Source organism: Schistocerca serialis, chromosome 6, assembly GCF_023864345.2.
Source record: "Schistocerca serialis cubense isolate TAMUIC-IGC-003099 chromosome 6, iqSchSeri2.2, whole genome shotgun sequence".
In the NCBI taxonomy this organism is placed as follows: Eukaryota; Metazoa; Arthropoda; class Insecta; order Orthoptera; family Acrididae; genus Schistocerca; species Schistocerca serialis.
The window spans coordinates 176060783-176083532 of NC_064643.1; the positions used below are offsets into that span (position 1 = coordinate 176060783).

The 22750-nt window shown below is 42.8% G+C and overlaps 1 protein-coding gene across 1 annotated transcript; it reads left to right on the forward strand.

Annotated features, from left to right (window-relative positions):
- Positions 1-2129: 2129 nt before the first annotated feature.
- LOC126484729 (uncharacterized) lies at positions 2130-2967 on the forward strand. The gene has a single exon (XM_050108324.1). It carries the CDS (start codon positions 2245-2247, stop codon positions 2965-2967), a length of 723 nt encoding a protein of 240 aa, XP_049964281.1. The 5' UTR covers positions 2130-2244.
- Positions 2968-22750: the final 19783 nt, after the last annotated feature.

Here is a 22750-nt window from a genome sequence, read left to right on the forward strand (position 1 = left end):
AGTGATTATCACATCCACAAGAAAACCTAAATCGGGCAAGGTAGAAGAACCTTTTTACCCATTCGCCAAGTGTACAAGTTAGGTGGGTCGACAACATATTCCTGACATGTGACGCACATGCCGTCACCAGTGTCGTATATAATATGTCAGACGTGTTTTCCTGTGGAGGAATCGGTCGACCTATGACCTTGCGATCAAATATTTTCGGTTCTTATTGGAGAGGCACGTCCTTTCGTCTACTAATCGCACGGTTTTGCGGTGCGGTCGCAAAACACAGACACTAAAGTTATTACAGTGAACAGAGACGTCAATGAACGAACGGGCAGATCATAACTTTGCGAAAATAAAGAAAGTAAATTTCTCACTCGAGGGAAGACTTGAACCAGGGACCTCTCGTTCTGCAGCTGGTCAAGCTAACCACGGGACCACAGCGCTCCTGAGTTAATGCGTTCCTTGATGTTGCCTATGTTGCGCCTGGACTACTTTGTTTGTATATTTTGCTTATTTTTTTCATAGTTCCACACAACTTCTTCCTGTTTTCTCGAGTGATCTGTGTTCAATTTTTCAAGGCCTATCCCCTGTGCCAACTTATAATTAAATCTGAGGGGGATGCGATGGGGAGGTTCCCTTGTAAGTGCTGTTCCCGTTCCAAATACAATGGATCCATTCTCAGTATTAATATTTGAAGTAGATGGATGAATATGCACGAGGGGCGTTCAGAAAGTAAGCTCCGATCGGTCGCGAAATGGAAACGACTATGAAAATCCGATAAAGCTTTGCACAGATGTGTTGGGTAGTGTCTCTAGTATAACCCCAGTTAGCATCACGTCGCTCTTCTCATTTCTGAGCTCGCAGTGAGTGCGTGAAGATGTCTAGAAAATAGTGTCTGCCGCCAAGTACGAGGGCCTGGTGAGAAATTTCGCCTGAAGCTATGCAGCTAACATTACATAACTGTCGTGCTGTTTCTTCTTCAAGACAATTCTCAGCCGCATTCTGCAGGGGCAATGAAGATGCTCCTGCATCGTTTTCAAATGGAAATGTTAGATTACCCACAATACAGTCCACAATTGTCTCCCCCTGAGTTTCATCTCTGGTCACATGAACCGCTGTCTTTGAAGACAACATTTTGACACAGACAACGAGGTGTACGCCAGCGTGGAGAATTGACGGAAAGCACTGGCGGCTGCCTTCTATGATGAGGCTATTGAAAAGTTGGTACAACGCTATGACAAAAGTCTAAGTCAGAACGGCGACTACGTAGAGAAGTAGCTGAAAGGTGTAGCTAATTGTTACAAGTAAAACATTTCTGATGTTCACTGTGGTTTCAATTTGGCAATCAATCGGAGCTTACTTTCTGAACAGGCCTCGTATATACCGTTGCGAAGCTTCATCGAATCCTCTGTAACTTCGATCTGAAGATCCGTATACTCTTTCCATAACTAGTTTCAGCGCATCTATTCTGGACGACATTTTGTCGAAAGGAGTCATGGGTCTCACGTGACGAAGAGGAGACATGAAGAAAGCAACATCTTCATCGTTTTTTTCTGATAACAGCGACTCTTTTTCTTTTCGCATACGCAACTTCTCCTTTTTCAATTTCTATCACGTGAATTGCAATTGGGTCTACAGGTCGTGGTCTCTTCCTATGGGCACTACGTTCAGCAGATGTAGAGTCTGGTGGTGTCTCAGCGCGATCAGAAGACACTAGTGAAAGTGGTGACGGTAAAGATGTTAGTTGGTTGCCTATGAGCTTCATCAAAATGAGAACTATACTCGCTGTTGTGTTCAGTCGTATCGCTGGTTTCCTCGGGATCCAAATTCCCACTTGTCGCTCTAGGTTCAAAATTATCTCGTAAGAACGTCTTAGCCTCGAAATACGGTCACTGTACTGGAGCCGTGTGAGCAGCACCGCCTGAGGCGTGTCTAGGAAGCGCGTTCAGCCTTTCTTTGTACTGCTGTCGAAGACTTTTCCACTTTTTCTTAACATCCCAGACTGCTGAAATAAGAGGAAAAATATCTTTGCAGAAACTTTAAAGAATAACCAATTCTATTAAGTATAGAATGTAGTTACATAAATACACAGTGGAAAGTAACAAACTTTTTTTTTTTTTTAATTTCAGGTTCTTGGCAACAGTGAACTCGTATGACAGCCTAGCAGGAGAGTTTGGAGTAGGAATAACTACTGTTTCTCAAATTTTAAAACAGATTTTATCAGTGTTGTGGCAAACACTACAACCATTGCATATGAAGCCACCAACGGAAGAAGAATTCAGAGAAATAGCTGAAATGTTTTACAAGAAGTGGAGGTTTCCAAATTGTCTAGGTTCTATTGATGGGAAGCATATACGAATTGTAAGCCCTAAATGGTCTGGTTCTATGTTTTTAAATTACAAAAAATACTTTTCAATAGTTCTGCAGGCTGTGTGTCATCCAGACTGTAAATTTACTTTTATTGAAGTTGGAGCATTTGGGAAACAAAGTGACGGAGGCACTTTCAGGATGTCTATTTTGTACGATAAAATGGTGAAAGTCATGCTTCACATTCCTGAAGACGACTTTCTACCAGGTACTGCTGTTGAAGCCCCCTTTGTCTTCATAGGAGATGAAGCGTACCCTCTTCTCAGACACCTGATGAAATCTTTTGCCAGGAGAAATCTTGATTGCTCGAACGAAAAGTTCAACAAAGTTCTTTCACGAACTAGAAAAACTGTCGAATGTGCCTTTGGAATTACGGCTGCAAAGTGGCGACTACTAAACAAACCAATTGAAACGAAAGTAGAGACTGCAGAACTGATTGTGAAAGCTGTTTGCGTTTTACATAATGTGATTGTGGACAAAGAGAATGTACTGAACAATGTGGCGTACAGAGATGTACTTCCTGGAGTTCAGCCATCAAGAAGAAACAATGCAGCTCCTGCTGAAGCTATCGAGATAAGGAATCTGTTTAAGCGTTTCTTTAATGAATAAAATATTGTGTTATGCAACAGACCATATGCTGCTTATGTTTTACATAAATAAGTAATCTGTTTCATTGTTCGTTTAGTGAAGAAAGAATTGTGCAATGAAATTAAATGCAACTTACGTGTTCCACATTTTATTGCAGCTTCTTTCCACAGTTTATCCAATATGAAATGGTTGTGATGATCTGCATCGCATTTATGCGATACTTCTGGATATCAAGTACGCAGCAAAATCGTTTGCATAGCAGTATCGCTTGCACAGTATAATTCCGAAGATATAGGCTGGAAATTATTTGTCTAGAAACCCAAAACTTCAGCGAGATGCAGCATACTGTAAACTACTGAGTAACTAGAAACTTATCTCGTCTGCGAAGATCTTTATGTGAAAACTCGAAAAAAATAGAGGAAACTGATATTTCCACTAGCGACCGCGTATAAAAATCTCAAAACGCGATCGAGATTGTTTTCATTGGTTTTCAACGTTGAAATCGCGTATCTATCTAGCTTAGAAGCAATGAATGTTTGAAATTAGTTCCCTCTTTTTGAATAGCCCTGTATAAACGTCAAATGCGGAATTTTACGAATCACAAAAATAAATATTGAAGCCTACTAGACAATTCCGGAAATCTTGTGGCTTTTGGGCGGGCACAACTAAAATTTAAAATAACAACAAAAATGTTTGAAAATAGTCGTCTCGGCGTGCGTCTTCGCCAGCACATTGGTCGCCACTAGGAAACACTGTATAACAGGCGATGAACTAGGCGCGCCTACGACAAGAGAAGATCGAGACACGCCCCCACACGCCACCAGGCTACGCGCCGAAAAGCCCCCAGGGCTGCGTGCATATAGGGCGCCGCCGCCGACCGAGCTGTCTCAATCTTTCAGTCTCAGTACCTCAGTACGTAGCGTCGGGACTCGGTTCGCACTGCACCTCAATACGTTGCATTGTGCGCTAGTCTTCCACAGTCGTCACCTCGCACCTCATGTAGCTCTAATGAAACATTGGTCATTGTGTATAGTTGTGTATAGCCACCACACATCACGTACTGGCGTTTAAAAAAAGTCATTCGTTACTGTCAACAGCATTTGCACTGGGCCCTCCAGCCATCAGGACGACCACTCACCTCTCCGATAGGACTCTAAGAAAATGTTTATGCTCTGGCTGAGCGGAAGTAAATACTCGTTACCTTTCGTTTAGGTAGTTGAACTTGTAAATTTAATAACGTACCAACACTGCCCGCGGATGATTTGTGTTAAGCTGTATAATTCTTGAAAAATAAAGCTAGCAATCGAGATGGACAATTATATTGCCCGTTTCTTTTTCCGCAGTGAAGAGACTGAAAAAAATCAGCCAACCAGTTGGAAACTGTTTCAGTGTTCGTTTAATGAAGAAAGTATTGTGTAATGAAATTAAATTGAAATGCAACTTACGTTTTCCACATTTTACTGCAGCTTCTATCCACAGTTTATCCAGTATGAAATGGTTGTGATGATCTGCGTGCGTCTGGTCCCAGATGGCGTTCCGTTCAAAAACGGCTGAAATAATCATTTGCTTCAAATCGTCACCTATGGTTTGTGGCCTGTACAGAAACTACATCCAACAAACAATATTGTGGGCGATGGGACACGAAAGTACCACGTGCGCAACAAGCAGTGAAACAGCGCTTTGCTATAAGGACCTTGAAGCAGCCAATCACAGTACAGGCCGGGTGGCGATGGTCGTAGGGCGAAACACAAACCAGCTTGATATCATCGCCTGCCGAGGATCGTAGCGAGTAGCGGCAGCAAGGGGCGCGAGCTGCGATGGTGCACGCTAAATGGGGCGGTAGGATTCTTTGTGTTTGATTCATCATCGCTGTGCCATGCCAGCGAGCAATGGGGTGGCATCATAAACGCGCCTTTACTGTTGCTGGACGCGACCTGTTTCCTTGCTTGGTTTCTATACCCATCTCCAGACTCTGGGATTATAAGAACATGTGCACTTTCACACGTTTTGCCAGAATATCGTAGCATTTATGAGATACTTCTGGATATCAAGCACGCAGCAAAATCGTTTGCATAGCAGTATCGCTTGCACAGTAGAATTCCGAAGATATAGGCTGGAAATTATTTCTCTAGAAACCCAAAACATCAGCGAGATGCAGCATACTGTAAACTACTGAGTAACTAGAAACTTATCTCGCCTGCGAAGATCTTTACGTGAAAACTCGAAAAAAATAGAGGAAACTGATATTTCCACTAGCGAATACCGATGTCGGTGATGTAACAGGTTACAAATCATCCTTATAATTTACAAAGTCAATTAAGGTACTTCTTATGTCTAGAGAACCAGAAAACTTGTATTCCATCCTTCACCTTCTAGATGCCCACAACTCACACCACAATCGATGTTCTCTCAACCAAATAACGACCGGAAATGCACAGAAGCAATCAACAGCATAATTTACATGGGAGGGAATAACGGTCCAGCGCAAACACATGTCCGTGGTGAATCATTCAGATTTCCACCGAGAACACACGCGATCACGAAGGCTGTACAACACACACACTATTCTGCCGTCTAGAGGGTGACACCGTTAAGTCAGCTACATTCCTGTACCCCAACCGATCTTTACATTTGGACAGTAGCCGGCCGAAGTGGCCGTGCGGTTCTTGGCGCTGCAGTCTGGAACCGCGAGACCGCTACGGTCGCAGGTTCGAATCCTGCCTCGGGCATGTATATGTGTGGTGTCCTTAGGTTAGTTAGGTTTAACTAGTTTTAAGTTCTAGGGGACTAATGACCTCAGAAGTTGAGTCCCATAGTGCCATTTGAACCATTTGGACAGTTCCTGCCGTTAGCGGAAAACGTGAACCATCCCCGCCACAGGCCACCGTCGCCATGTACTTCTCACACACCAGACAGAATCTTCCTAGGAAACCGGCCACATATACTTAATCACTGTACTTACAATTAAGCATTACGATCGCGGTCTCAACTGGACGACATTCGACAATGTGCCAACTATCTTAAATAACCCCTGCTGAGGGCAATGGCTCTGGAAATCTGTACTATTCTTATGACTTGACATGCTTTTCCAATAAAAAAGAAAATCCTTCATTTCCTTTGTGGGTATGGCAGTATTCTATATCAGATTCATACCTTCCTTACACCTGGACATAATCATTTTCTTTGCACATGTCGGAACATACACACACACATACTTTATAAGCCATACGGCCAAGGCGAAGCTATCACTCATCTCCTACTACTAAATATATTACTTCGCCAATAATTGACTGCCGGTGATAGAAACAATAGTGATCGAAAGTCAGCGATGGGCGAAAAAATCTCATAACTTTTTCTTGCAAGTGGTACCACAGTGTCTTGGAGAGAGAAACGCAACCAACTAACAAGGTGCCAGATATTAAAAACACGATCTCAGCGACTATGGTACTGTCAAATTCGGTCTTGGTTCTACAGGTGTTCGCAAGTATTACTAACGATATCCATATTAAAAGCTATACACGTCTAATAAATCAAGGTAAGGCATTACTTCCGAATGATGTCGCTTTTCCAGACAAATACCGCGACACTGAATATACAGGGTGGTCCATTGATCGTGACCTGGCCAAATATCTCATGAAATAAGCGTCAAACGAAAAAACTACAAAGAACGAAACTTGTCTAGCTTGAAGGGGGAAACCAGATGGCGCTATGGTTGGCCCGCTAGATGGTGCTGCCATAGGTCAATTGCGTTTTTTTTAAAAAATAGGAACTCCCATTCGTTATTACATATTCGTGTAGTACGTAAAGAAATATGAATGTTTTAGTTGGACCACTTTTTTCGCCTCGTGATAGATGGCGCTGTAATAGTCACAAACATATGCCTCACAATTTTAGACGAACAGTTAGTAACAGGTAGGTATTTAAATTAAAATACAGAACATAGGTACGTTTGATCATTTTATTTCGCTTGTTCCCGTGTGATCCATGTACCTTTGTGAACTTATCATTTCTGAGAACGCATGCTGTTACATCGCGATAGTGCATATTATGCCGGTTTACGTTACCGCTGTTGGTGAATAACAACGTGCAACAGCGCATTGTCAATGCAAGTGCAAACATAACGGAAGTCTAACTACTCGCTGTTGAGAGGAATGTCGTTACACAGATTGTCAAATGCATTGAGGTTGACGGACATCATTTTGAGCATTTATTGCATTAATGTGGTATTTAGAAGTAATCACGCCGTAACAGCTTGCGTTCTCAAAACTGATAAGTTCACAAAGGCAGATGTATCACATAGGAAGAACAGAAATAAAATGTTTAAACGTAACTACGATCTGTATTTTAATTTACAAACCTACCTGTTAGCAACTGTTCGTCTAAAATTGTGAGCCATATGTTTGTGACTATTACAGCGCCATCTATCACAAAACGAAAAAAGTGGTCCAACTAAAACATTCATATTTCTTTACGTAATACACGAATATGTAATAAGAAATGGGGGTTGCTATTTAAAAAAAACGCAGTTGATATCCGTTTGACCTATGGCAGCGCCATCTAGCGGGCCAACCATAGCGCCATCTGGTTTCCCCTTCAAGCTAGACAAGTTTCTTACTTTGTAGTTTTTTCGTTTGACGCTTATTTCGTGAGATATTTGGCCCGGTCACGGTCAGTGGACCACCCTGTATAATGCAACCCCTGAAACCATTCCTTCATATCAATTGGATCAGTAAATATGCAGAAATGGGACAGGATGTGTACACCAGTGCTTTAGTGACGAAATGAGTGAAGCATTGTATACAGTATATGATGCTGGAGAAGTAGACTATAAAGAACTACAGTCTGTCTGATTTTAAACTGATATATCCTATTCTTAAGACCCATTATTAATTACTAATAGGTGAGAGGTGCCTTAGTTGTACCACTTTTGAGACTTCCTTTTTATTATAGCTTACCCTCGGTAGTTACATATCGTCCTCTAAGCCTGAAGTTGTTCTTGTTATCCGATTCAAAGATTCAAAATTCTTAGAAAAATAAACACACTGCACTTAAATTTATAAGTACCTGCAAGTGGTGCGAATGGTAAAAATCATGCTTTATAATTTGTACCACTGGATGCATAAATTGTTCCAACTTTATAAACTATGTTGTTGAGCTTAAAGATACGTACTAGTCTAACTTCAAGAAAATGTTGCACATTTTATTTCTTACGTCGTTATTTGCAGGCACTGCAATATAACATTTCCACTCCTTTCCCCATCCCTGCACACTTTGCATGAAGTCGCATTTTGCCATTCATCCATCTGATCATTTCTTACATTGGATCTTCCTCCCACGATACACTATAGCATTCATCCGTTTTGCGAATGAATTTCTGTGGTGGCTTCCCTGCAGAGTAGCTAAAATACTTCCTGCTCACAGGTTGTAGCGTAGCAAATTATTACGTGTTGTCAGCCTGCACTGAAAGGGTAGCTTGGCTTGTCGCCGGGAGGGGAGCAGATTTTTGTTCCCACTCTCGCAAAACTAACGCCGGCTACTGGGCCGGGCGAGAGGTGTTCGTGACTAATGCTGCGTGCAATACGTTACTCATACTCTCTATAAATCTGAAGAAGTACTATTAAATATTAATCGGTCTTTTTCATACTTGGTGTACCATTTTTCTATGGATAACACAACCATACTGCTGAAATTTCAAATCAATAACTTCAATACCTTTGGAGATATAAATTTTTACCTAAAACACATAATAACCTTGCTGGCATTGTGAAAACGACTTAGGGACTGTAATGTATTCACCTGCAGCATAAATTGAAACTACAATCAAGACGATAAGTTCACATAATCTAATTTTGTGGAATTACCACAGATTTCTGGCGTAATTAAAAATACCTTGGAAAATTATTATTTCTTCCTGTGTTGGTTGTCAGGGTTTTGGAGGGACTGGGAGATTGAATGCAGGATATGCACAAAGTGAGAATGTGATATTTATTAAAAATACGTAAATGTATGCATGAGAAATTTGTTGTGCAATAGGAGAATTTGTGATTTAGGTCCTACAGAACTTGATTTAGCAAAAGGCAGCCGGATGAGGCGCTGAGTGCTAGATTTATTAGTAACTTATTTTGTGGAAAGCAGTAGTATTTTGTTCTCATTAAAGTTCATTTAGTTACGGAAATACGAGATTTCTAGCCTGCATTACTTGCGATAGTCTGATTGCTTGACTTTAGTAATACCGCGAGTATTCAAGTGCTCGAGATGATCTGATTGGCTGCTTAACATACAAACCAATAGGTATTCAGCATTTCCCTCGCGTTTTATTAGGGCTTTGTGCCTCTGATCTATGAGTGCAGAGTCGCTCGGGAGCAGTTTTCCGGTAAAAAGCTGTGTTAAACAGCTAAATCTGTACCAAAATGAAGAAATTCGCGCGTTTGATCGGTTCTCGTGTGTTGTGGAAGAGCGACTACAGTTTGAGTATTTTATCAACGTTTGAGCCTTGTGACTGGCTTATTTAAGGAGATATTTGCGAGTGAAGATTTCATGTCATACATAGAAACCGCGTGACATATTTCTTGCAGACAACGAGATATTGTCGCGAGCACTTCTTTATAAGAAGCCTACTGAACGAATGAATGCGTTAACTCGCAAGACAACGTGGGTCAGTCATTGTTAAGGACGTTCAAAGTGTTGGATCTGACTAAGTATCTTCTGGCTGTTTTCTAGTGTGAACTTGTAACAGAGACAGTCGGCAACGTTGCATAATTGGTATCGGAGTATCAAATACAGACTTAATAGTCATTTTCCTTGTTTTAAAGACATTACACCAATTAGAAGGAAATTTTTGACATTTTTTCAAGCGAGTCATGCAAGAATCCCGAAGGCTCGGTGGTTTAAGTAACTTTCAGCTGCTACCCATGGACAGAAGTTATGTGGCCTTTGTATGGAAGGTATTTAATCGAATTTTCGTCAACGCTGCTTTTATCAAAAATCTTCAAATGTGTGTGAAATCTCATGGGACTTAACTGCTAAGGTCATCAGTCCTTAAGCTTACACACTACGTAACCTAAATTATCCTAAGGACAAACACATACACCCATGCAGAACGGAGGACTCGAACCTCCGCCGGGGCCGGCCGCTGCTTTTGTCGCCTACGCCTGTACGAACCATAGCAGAGTGAAAGGGCAGACAACCAGAAGCCAATTCAGGTAGATGGACAAATAGCTTAATGGGTAGTGAGCGACCAACCTGGTAAGGTGCAAGGTGGAGCTGTAGTTCTAGATTCCTTCTCCTGTGCTTCTACACTCCTGGAAATTGAAATAAGAACACCGTGAATTCGTTGTCCCAGGAAGGGGAAACTTTATTGACACATTCCTGGGGTCAGATACATCACATGATCACACTGACAGAGCCACAGGCACATAGACACAGGCAACAGAGCATGCACAATGTCGGCACTAGTACAGTGTATATCCACCTTTCGCAGCAATGCAGGCTACTATTCTCCCATGGAGACGATCGTAGAGATGCTGGATGTAGTCCTGTGGAACGGCTTGCCATGCCATTTCCACCTGGCGCCTCAGTTGGACCAGCGTTCGTGCTGGACGTGCAGACCGCGTGAGACGACGCTTCATCCAGTCCCAAACATGCTCAATGGGGGACAGATCCGGAGATCTTGCTGGCCAGGGTAGTTGACTTACACATTCTAGAGCACGTTGGGTGGCACGGGATACATGCGGACGTGCATTGTCCTGTTGGAACAGCAAGTTCCCTTGCCGGTCTAGGAATGGTAGAACGATGGGTTCGATGACGGTTTGGATGTACCGTGCACTATTCAGTGTCCCCTCGACGATCACCAGTGGTGTACGGCCAGTGTAGGAGATCGCTCCCCACACCGTGATGCCGGGTGTTGGCCCTGTGTGCCTCGGTCGTATGCAGTCCTGATTGTGGCGCTCACCTGCACGGCGCCAAACACGCATACGATCATCATTGGCACCAAGGCAGAAGCGACTCTCATCGCTGAAGACGACACGTCTCCATTCGTCCCTCCATTCACGCCTGTCGCGACACCACTGGAGGCGGGCTGCACGATGTTGGGGCGTGAGCGGAAGACGGCCTAACGGTGTGCGGGACCGTAGCCCAGCTTCATGGAGACGGTTGCGAATGGTCCTCGCCGATACCCCAGGAGCAACAGTGTCCCTAATTTGCTGGGAAGTGGCGGTGCGGTCCCCTACGGCACTGCGTAGGATCCTACGGTCTTGGCGTGCATCCGTGCGTCGCTGCGGTCCGGTCCCAGGTCGACGGGCACGTGCACCTTCCGCCGACCACTGGCGACAACATCGATGTACTGTGGAGACCTCACGCCCCACGTGTTGAGCAATTCGGCGGTACGTCCACCCGGCCTCCCGCATGCCCACTATACGCCCTTGCTCAAAGTCCGTCAACTGCACATACGGTTCACGTCCACGCTGTCGCGGCATGCTACCAGTGTTAAAGACTGCGATGGAGCTCCGTATGCCACGGCAAACTGGCTGACACTGACGGCGGCGGTGCACAAATGCTGCGCAGCTAGCGCCATTCGACGGCCAACACCGCGGTTCCTGGTGTGTCCGCTGTGCTGTGCGTGTGATCATTACTTGTACAGCCCTCTCGCAGTGTCCGGAGCAAGTATGGTGGGTCTGACACACCGGTGTCAATGTGTTCTTTTTTCCATTTCCAGGAGTGTATTAAGTCTCTTTTGTTTGTAAATGAGATGCTCGTCAGCTCACAGCCCCATTGGCTAGGCCTTGCACTTTTGCTTGCAGCTTTCTTCAGTTCCTTCGCACTGAGCCATATTTCTTCGATGGACACTTAGAGCCCTGTTTTTGCCTGCCTTGGCTTCCACTACATTGAAAATATGAAGAAATCTGTTTCTTTCTGTAATACCGAAGGCGTCCGACATGCTTAAGCCGAACATCTTACCTTCACTTGTAAGAACATGCACTTTCAGTTCGTTCGAAAACGCTTTACGGCACCGAAATATTATTATATCCTCATATGAATTTTTGTTTTTCAGTATCCTTGATAATTGTTGGCTTAGGCGCACTTCATACGCATGAGCTTACCTTTAATCCATGATCCCCATTTAAATATATTGTTACGAGCTAAATGCAATTTATCTGTGCATCACATTCCATAAGGCCTTTCCGTTGCCGTACTATAGTACAAAATAATTTAATTAATAACTTAGGATAAATAACACAATATAAAATTCACCGCACCGCATCATTTCTAAACATTATGCTGCATTAATAATATAAACGAGTTTTTAAAATCACCCTTTGCGACCCGTATCTTAAATTCTGCCAGTAAAATACGGGGAACTCGAAGTCGTAAATACAGGAAAATGTCATCATTTGCCCTTCGTTATTTTCCTCCAAACGAAGCGGCACGCATACAGATGCATGGCTACGTCTATTTCACGTATTTGGTAGCCTTTTTCCAACATTTTTGTGTACGCACCACTGCTCGTAAAAGTCTGTCAACGCTGGAGCAAGTTTTAGATTCCGTGACTGTAGAAATCATGCCATTTTGCTGCGAAGAAATCGACCCATGATGGGAGCGCATCCGGAAAAGAAGTTCTTTGAAGATTGTACGATAAGTAGAGGAAAATGTGAAAATCTGAAATCACAGTATCAGGTGAAAAGTTAGGTGCGGAATAACTTCCCAACACAATTCCAATGCCAGTCAAACACAATGATGGCGCGCTTTGTCGTAGGGTAGCGTCACTTCACACAGGCTTCCTGGTCGCTGTTCTTGGATTTCGTCCACAAGAGGGGCGGTTTAGCGATGATACTGAAATTGGGTAGCATGCTGTCTCATCACTGATCGGTGTTGAAATTATTGTAAAATTGCTAAAAGTTTTCGCACTATCAACTGTGATGCTCATGATTACAGTACATCGACGGTGTCTTTTGCATCCCATCGGTCCGCTGGTACGCTTTCGATTACCATATAATGATTGATTGACATCGCTTGTTTGAGATGGAGAATGAGTCTTGGTAGAGGGGCAATACCTTCTGGGGATGGCTAGCACCGAAACAGTGATCGCGCACATGACTGCAACACCAGGAATCAATCGAAGCGGACCACAGAGCTATCATCTATTCCTTCCCCTTAAATGCAGAGACCATCGATCACCTTCGGACAGCAGTTTGGAAACGCTCCACAAAGCTCCGAAACTCTTCCGGTTTCCTTATGTGGTGACTGTCTTTTATTTCAAATCATCCAGTGTGTGTGTGTGTGTGTGTGTGTGTGTGTGTTGTGGTAGAAGCAGCACCAACATAATTTACGCTGAGTGATGTCTAGTTTTTTGTGAGAGGCAGTGGATCAGAACGTGTTAATGTCAGTTTAGAACCTGACACAGACCTCGGAGTCGTGGCAGAAAATACAAAATGCATGGCACTGTACACGTGTGTTACAGCAGAAAAAAACGATGTTTCCAACAACTACACGGGAGCCTCTCTTGCGACTGACAGTATAGTCAGTGGTATACGGTCATCCTCCTCCCATAGTACGGGCGTTGACACTTTACACTGATCTGCTCCAGTAGATCAACTCAGTTTAGCCTGTTTCTACACAGGCTGCAGAATGTCGTGGATATAGCTCTCTCTGACTTCTGCTCAGTTCCGACTTCAATTGGAACGGTCACACGCGCAAAGCTGCAGGGGTGGCAGCACAGATTCTGTGGAACAGTTGCAAGATGCATAGGGACTATCTAAAACCACGTTGGAATTTTACTGCCGGCCGAAGTGGCCGTGCGGTTAAAGGTGCTGCAGTCTGGAACCGCAAGACCGCTACGGTCGCAGGTTCGAATCCTGCCTCGGGCATGGATGTTTGTGATGTCCTTAGGTTAGTTAGGTTTAACTAGTTCTAAGTTCTAGGGGACTCATGACCTCAGCAGTTGAGTCTCATATTGCTTAGAGCCATTTGAACCATTTTTTTGGAATTTTACTGTAGCAGATAGGTCCGAAAAAGTGGACTCGTTTCTAGATATGAGAGTGCTAGAAATATGATTCACAAGTGGCTATAATGATTAAAGCACTTCTCAATAGGTTGCAATGCAGATATGTGATCGAATGAAAAGACTTGATTCCAAATCGCAGACAGCATTTCTACAGGAAAGCGTAGCACTAGAGATCTGAAAAGCCTGTGTACACTTTATATGACCTCAATCAGCACACCATCTACTGTTTATGATCATTCTCAATCGGCCATCGCCTATTCCCCAGTGGATATATCGCAAAACCTCTGACGTAGCATCGAGGCAGAATGCGTTACAAATACTGGAGAAACATCTAGCGGCGTCATGAGAGAGTTGCAAATACCAGCTTAATACTGCGCCCCTTAGTCGAATATCTTTCTAAATTCGGTGATTTTATTACGAGCTTTCACCGTTGGCGACGTGTAACTGCACTGTTGCTCTAATAGTATATACTTAGGCGATCACCGTCTACAGGGTGGTCCACTGATAGTGACCCTGCCAAACATCTCAGGAAACAAGCGTCAAACGAAAAAACTACAAAGAACGAAACTTGTGTATCTTGAAGGGGGAAACCAGATGGCCCTATGGTTGGCCCACTAGATGGCACTGCCATGGGTCAAACGAGTATCAACTGGGTTTTTTTAAATAGCAGCCCCCATTTTTATGACATATTCGTGTACTACGTAAAGAAATATGAATGTTTTAGTTGGACGACCTTTTTCGCCTTGTGATAGATGGCGCTGTGATAGTTACAAACGTATAAGTACGTGGTATCACGTGACATTCCGCTAGTGCGAACGGTATTTGCTTCGTGATATATTACCCGTGTTAATATGGACCGTTTACCAATAGCGTAAAGGGTCGATATCGTGTTGATGTTTGGCTATTGTGATCAAAATGCCCAGCGGGCGTGTGCTACGTATGCTGCTCGGTATCCTGGACGACATCATCAAAGTGTCCGGACCGTTCCCCGGATAGTTATGTTATTTAAGGAAACAGGAAGTATTCAGTCACATGTGAAACGTCAGCCACGACCTGCAACAAATGATGATGCCCAAGCAGGTGTTTTAGCTGCTGTCGCTGCTAATCCGCGCATCAGTATCAGACAAATTGCGTGAGAATCGGGAATCTCAAGAATGTCGGTGTTGAGAATGCTACATCAACATCGATTGCACCCGTACCATATTTCTATGCACCAGGAATTGCATGGCGACGACTTTGAACGTCGTGTACTGTTCTGCCACTGGGCACAAGAGAAATTACGGGACGATGAAAGATTTTTTTCACGCTTTCTATTTGGCGACGAAGCGTCATTCACCAACAGCGGTAACGCAAACCGGCATAATATGCACAATCCACCTGTCTCGAAATATGCTATTCAATACCGCTTCAACCACACGCGAGGTATGTGCCGGACATCCATCATGTTGGAAGTACATCGCCATTCTCTCATTCAGTGAAACCTCTTGCAGTATCATCGGTAGAACATTACGTAGGAAATCAGCATACACTGCACCATTTAGATTGTCATCGATAAAATGGAGACCAGTTATCCTTCCTCCCATTATGCCGCACCATACATTAACCCGCCAAGGTCGCTGATGTTCCACTTGTCGCAGCCATCGTGGATTTTCCGTTGCCCAATAGTGCATATTATGCCGGTGTACGTTACCGCTGTTTCTGAATGACGCTTCGTCGCTAAAAAGAACGCGTGAGAAAAATCTTTCATCGCCCGGTAATTTCTCTTGTGCCCAGTGGCAGAACTGTACACGACGTTCAAAGTCGTCGCCATGTAATTCCTGGTGCATAGAAATATGGTACGGGTGCAATCGATGTTGATGTAGCATTCTCAACACCGACATTTTTGAGATTCCCGATTCTCACGCAATTTGTCTGATACTGATGTGCGGATTAGCCGCGACAGCAGCTAAAACACCTGCTTGGGTATCATCATTTGTTGCAGGTCGTGGCTGACGTTTCACATGTGACTGGATACTTCCTGTTTCCTTAAATAACGTAACTATCCGGGGATCTGTCCGGACACTTGGATGATGTCGTCCAGGATACCGAGCAGCATACATAGCACACGCCCCTTGGGCATTTTGATCACAATAGCCAAACATCAACACGATATCGACCTTTTACGCAATTGGTGAACGGTCCATTTTAACACGGGTAATGTATCACGAAGCAAATACCGTTCGCACTAGCGGAATGCCACGAGATACCGCGTACTTGTACGTTTGTGACTATTTAGCGCCATCTAATACAAAGCGAAAAAAGTGGTCCAACTAAAACATTCATATTTCTTTACGTACTATACAAATATGTAATAAAAATGGGGGTTCCTATTTTAAAAAAAACGTAGTTGATATCCGTTTGACCTATGGCAGCGCCATCTAGAGGGCCAACCATAGTACCATCTGGTTTCCCCCTTCAAGCTAGACGAGTTTCGTTCTTTGTAGTTTTTTCGTTTGACGCTTATTTCGTGAGATATTTGGCCCGGTCACTATCAGTGGACCACCCTGTATATTAAGAAGAATTTTAATCGTCAGTTACATCTTAAATTGGAAAACCAAACTGATCAATTCGCCATTCTTAATACGCTTGAGTCAGTGCAGAATCTAGTAAACATTGACAGTGTTGCAGGACAATCTTGTATTCGTTACAAAATCCGAAGACTCATAACTTCAGAAGATTGAAAATGCAGGAAATTACAGATCCAAACCTGTCAGGTAGATTATGGACTTGGCAATAGTTCATACAGGGGTGTGGAGCAATGAAATAGCTTATAATCAAAGAGAGTAGCCCGAGCACCGAGAACATAAAGCTACAGCAAATGTCTGAAAGTGCCAAAAAGTAAAAGTAAGAGAACAGTTTAGAAAGAAATGGGATGTTGAGTGGTAATGAACGAAAAGCGGGGAAAACCTAAAGCTCTATTTTCCTACGATCAGGGCCACTGTTAAGCTACCACTGTCGTTAAACTTTTCAGTCAGCAACAGGCATGGAAAACTGAAAGATTACTATAAACGGATCAAAAGAATTGATGTGCTGTGAACATCCAATGGAGGGGACCAGACTGTTGACCACCTGCATTTAGCATGGAGTAATGTCAGGAAAAAGATAGAAATTCCCAGGAAATATACAAATGTTGAAAGAAGACCATGGCTCATCAATAAATCACACTTAGGTCACAGATTCACAAAAGGTTCTTACAACTTTTGTAATTCAATACACTTCTCTGCTATCCGACAATCCTTTCTATCCCTATGTCCCAAGAAGACGTCCACGAGAAACTTAAAATAATAAAAACAATAGCTGCAGAAAATGAATTTGTCCTCAACACCATTGAAAACTTAAAGTTATAAAAACAGTAGCTGCAGAAAATGAATTTGTCCTCAACACCATTGACAAAATTCTAGGTGAGAAAATAAAGAAGCAAACCAGATTCCTGCTGTCCCCAATGGAAAACACAGACAAACAGGAAAAGAATTGGTGCAGATTATTTTTATAGAGAAAACGTGAAGCAGGATAAGTAACATTTTGAAGACAAAGGGTTTCTCTGTGCTTTTCTATGTCCCTCAGACAATAGGTATTTGTTTGTTCAATGCAAGAGACAACCAGCCATCCCAAACGTGGGCTTTATAAGATCATGTGACGGGAGTGTCAGTCTTACTACATTTGACAGACGGGGGGGGGGGGGGGGGGTTAATCTGCGCCAGGTTTAAAGTACATCAAACAAGCCGGATATTGAAGAAGCCTGGTCCAGTCTTTGCGGAACATTTCCTTAACAAAAACCACAATTACATAACAGATCTACAAGTGTTACGCACAGAGGAAACGGGGGCTAAACTCAGTCAGTTAGAAATTTTAGAAAAAAAAACCGGATGTGTACATCCCCATACCTATTGTTTAACGAGCAAACCCAATTCAATTATTCACCTCTTTTAAATGATTTCACAACTCTGGGATAGGAGAAAAACTTTGAGCCGCAATCCATCAATAGATAAAAAGTTCTTGCCTGATGCATACTTTCTTCATACGTGTGTTTAGTCGTGCTAGTGTAACTGCCAAGTTGTGTAGTTCCATATGTAATTTGTCAAAAATGGTCATTGCAGTAATTTTACATTAAGCAAGGATCGATACATTAAGAAGTCGTGGTGACTATCTTTGCCTTATCACCATGTTCAACTTTGCAAAATCGTATTTGGAATCAGTAATGTACTTGAAAATGGGCTTATAATGCGAAGCCTAGGTTGTGCGGTAATCATAATAATATTTGTGAAATAAGGCAAAAGATAGTATTTGTTTAATTAAGTTACAATGTTTCACTAAGAACCCACAACTGATTTAATTAAAATGTACCCAATATAACTGTACGAGTAAATATCTCTGTTAGTGGAAAATCCTACAGATAATAAAACAAGTTAATTTTCGTATATGTAATGTTGCTCGTACATTGTAAGGAAATGTTAAGTATATAAATAATTAAAAGTACAAATAATAAATAATCTAGATCTCCAAAAATATAGAGAAAATATCTGAAGTAATGGCCAAACGAATATTAACCTTTTTTGGACATCTCTACCGAATGGACGGAAATAGACTAACAAAACAAATACTCCTATATTTCTGGAAGAAGAAATCGACAATAGCATGGATTACAGATGTAAGAAAAGATCTTGAAAGAAACAACATCAAAGAATCAGAAATAGCAGAAAGAAACCGTTTTAAAAACAAAATGCTAAATTTGGAAGGGTTTCAAAGCAGAAGAAATAAAAAAACGGGAACAACATGGACAGAAGAAAGGAAGAGACTTCATGGGGAGGAAATGAGAATACCGGAAAAATAGGAAAGAACAACAAAGGAAGAAGAGGAACTGAAGTTGTTAACGTTATCCTAGTTGGTCAATACGATTGTAAAAAAAAAATAATAATAATAAGTAATAGAGGGTGCTCTTTCTTTCTTTCGTATGAGAAAACGCAGTACATAGAAAGAGTGCCACAAGACAAATTGCATATTGTGACAAACCATGGGAAAATCGTACAAGTACATTTTAAGTACCTGGGAGAAATCATCCAGCCATCAGGGATCAACCTAAAGGCCAATGAGGAAAGAATAAAAAAAACTACAGAAAGCATATAAACTCACTTGGAACTATTATAACAAAAAGTCCATATCCATTAACGCAAAACTGAGGCACTGCAACACTGTCGTACTTCCAGAGGCACTGTATGCATCTAAAAACACAAATAGGTGGGAAAACTAAAATCAAAGAAATAGAGAAACAAGAAAGGAAAATGCTCAGGAAAATTTTTGGCCGATACAAGAGCAAGGAATCTGGAAGAAGAGACCAACATCAGAATTATATAAATACGCAGACATGATTACGGATACAATGAGGAAAAGAAGAATGCAGTTCTACGCACATATCCACAGGATGAATGAAAACAGAATTTCAAAGCTAATTCTTAAAGTCATCAACTCAGGCAGGGGAAAAACAAAATCGATGAAAGAAGTTGAAGAGGACCCCAGACAAGCACACATAACAGTAAACGGTGCAGAAAATAGAACTGAATTCAGGAACATCATCAAAAAACATAAATTTGACACCACAACACAGAAGAGAGCAGGATGCAAATGGACAGCGGAGCGAAAGAAACAACACAGTGAACACATGAAGAAAATTTGGGCTCAGAAAAAACATATACAATCGTCATAAAGGAATTCAAGTTCAAAAGCTCTCTTTATATGGGAATAATCGAAAATAATAATAATAACAATAGAGGGTGCTACCTCATATACACGACTACAAGTGAAACAGCTGTCTGTCTTTTTACGAAATATGTTTTTCCTATTAGCCAATCATTCACGCTTTCTGTTGCGATTCTGGAGGTATCACGGCGAAACAGAGTTTAAATTGGTGTCACTGCAGAAATGCAGCACGAGAGCTCCTGTTGATTATTTCAGCGACAGAGCAGGTGACGTTTGGAGAGCAGTACGCCTGTGATCGGCGCTCCGGGTAATGACGACCGCTGGCGTCAACAGATTTATCGGAAGCCGATAGAGCTCGGTGCTTGGCGGGCGGAGCCCATCGGCCACTGTGCGGCGTTGCGGAAGGCCACCGGCCGGCAGTGGGCGGAGTGGCTGGCTGCGGTGCGGTCCCAGCGCGCCGCCCTGCCGTATCTGTAATCAGCCACTGGCCGCGTCACTCCACGTCCCGGCAGAGGCGCTCCCGGGGATAATGCGATATGACGTGCTGCTCCGCACTCCCCTAATTACATGAGCTAACGCGACGTATGATCGGGCACACTGACAAGGCAGCAGCAACGTTTTGACCAATTTTAAGTAATTTAAACGGCATACTAAATACCCATAAATCTGCACCGCATATAGGATCCAGTACCCTCCAGCATACCCTGTGAATCCTTGTGGGTGTCAATTAAAGTTCGTAACTTTCAATGCCCAGCTACGTATTTATTCAAATTCTATTAGCCCATCTGCTCTTTTCCCCTCTCCGTCTTCTCCTCCACTCTCTCTGTCCATCTCTTTCTCTCCCCATCTCTCCCTTCACCTCCTCCACTCTCCTACCTGTCCTCCGTCCTAACTGTCTCCACCTCCGCCTCTACCCTCTTCCTGCATCACTTCCTCCTCCCTTCTCCCTCGACGTTGTCACCACCACCCTAATAGGACGTTATTAGTTCTTGGCCCCACAGTATTTCTTTTCAGATAATAAAAATATGTCAACCAAGTTTCGCTTAAATCGATTCAGGGGTTTATACGGAGCTTTTCACTCGCACAGACTTGTAACACATATTTCACATACACTTGTACACGTATTTCACCTCCAGTTTCGTTTTATTACACTCAGTTCTTATAACGTCATATATACTGAACTTTGCGTCGTAGAATGATATAGTTGAGGAGGTACATTCAGTGTTATATGTGGTCACTATTTGCGAAATGGATTGATAATACTAATAAATAAAAGGCCATGTGTGGTGCTGCAGTTTGTCATGCATCTCGGTGTTTATGACGTAAAATATCCTGAACTGTGTTTCGTACAATGATACATTTTTGCAACCACATACATTGGTATACGTGAATACTGTCTGCAAAATGTGTTACGAATAGAGTTAGTAGTAAAGAAGGCATGCCTGATGCGGCAGATTTACTGCATGAACAGCGGAAATGTAAGAGAGAAACTGTTTTCCTTTCCTCATTTTGTGGCAACGGCCTTGCCGCAGTGGATACACCGGTTCCCGTGAGATCACCGAAGCTAAGCGCTGTCGGGCGTGGCCAGCACTTGGTGGTTGACCATCCAGCCGTCATGCGCTGTTGCAATTTTTCGGGGTGCACTCAGCCTCGTGATGCCAATTGAGGAGCAACTCGACCGAATAGTAGCGGCTCTGGTCAAAGAAAACCATCATAACGACCGGAAGAGCGGTGTGCTGACCACACGCCCCTCCTATCCGCATCCTCCATGAGGATGACACGGCGGTTGGATGGTCCCGATGGGCCACTTGTGGCCTGAAGACGGAGTGCTTTTTTCTCTTATTTTATGGGTGCGAGGGGGGGGGGGGGGGGCGGGGGGAGTAAGAAACTGTTTCGTAAAGATTTGAAATTATGTATAAAGTCTGTTTCAAGTCACTTCATGCTCTCATCCTCAAACAGCGGATGAATAAAGTCTGATTACATGTGCACCGTGAGCTACTGTCTTTTTCACCCTTACCGTCATCCCTTTGAGAGGTAGATGGGTAGGTGTTTCTTACCCCCTCCCCCTGTCGTTCTTTCCAGACAGTAAGAGATATGTGTACGAAGCTGGCTACAGGAAATGTTTAACAAGTATGGGAGAATGTTGTACCTGGTGGATAGCGTACGTATTTAGAAACGTTGGCTATTTCCCGATCGGAGTCTCACTCTGGCGGCCGGTTTTAAGAAAACGCAGAGGTGTGCACGCTAGAGACAGTCACAAGTAAGTTCTGACATTATCTGCTGTTTTTGTTGTTCTGACGCATCAGGTTTCTCTTTGGCAGTGATTTTTAATATATTTAGTTCTATACATTTAAATTCTGCATAATGTAGTAAAGCTATTTGGAAGCTGTCGTAAAACATTCAATTATAGAATTTCACAGCAAGAAAACTTCTATATATTTTTAAAACTAGTTATATCAATGTAGACTGTTAAGCACTAATTTGTGCACCGTTTTGTTGCTCGAAACATAGGTCTTCTACCATGGGACATGTGATATTTGAAATTCTCTAAGCACGACCGACGTTACCTGAATGACACCATTCCAGGACGTTCGATTGTAAGGAGACGAGCAGAAGATAAACTTCATCGCCGGTCTGCTCCCGGGTCTCCAGACCTCACACCTAGTGACTCTTATCGGTGGTGTTAAGTAAGAGAGCGCGATTTATGCCCTTAATGCCTGATACTCTTGATAGTCTGCGGCGTCGCATCGTTGAAGCTCTGAATTCAGAACGAGAGACGACTGCTTCGTACGTAGCAGGAAATAAGCCCCCGTTTTGCTGTTTGTCGTGTACATACGGTGCTCACATTACACGTATAAAAAATTGAACTTTTCGCTTTCCAGGGACGTTGAAATTCTAATTTTAGGAAGCCTTCTTGATAGGAGCGCAGCGATCGGTATAAAATGCTAAAGATTAATAAAAACAGTCTCGACCGCGTAAAAAATCTGAAAACACGATCAAGACTGTTTTTATTGGTTTTCAACGTTGACATTGTGTTTCTATCTAGCTATTATTTTTGAATTTCCCTGTACA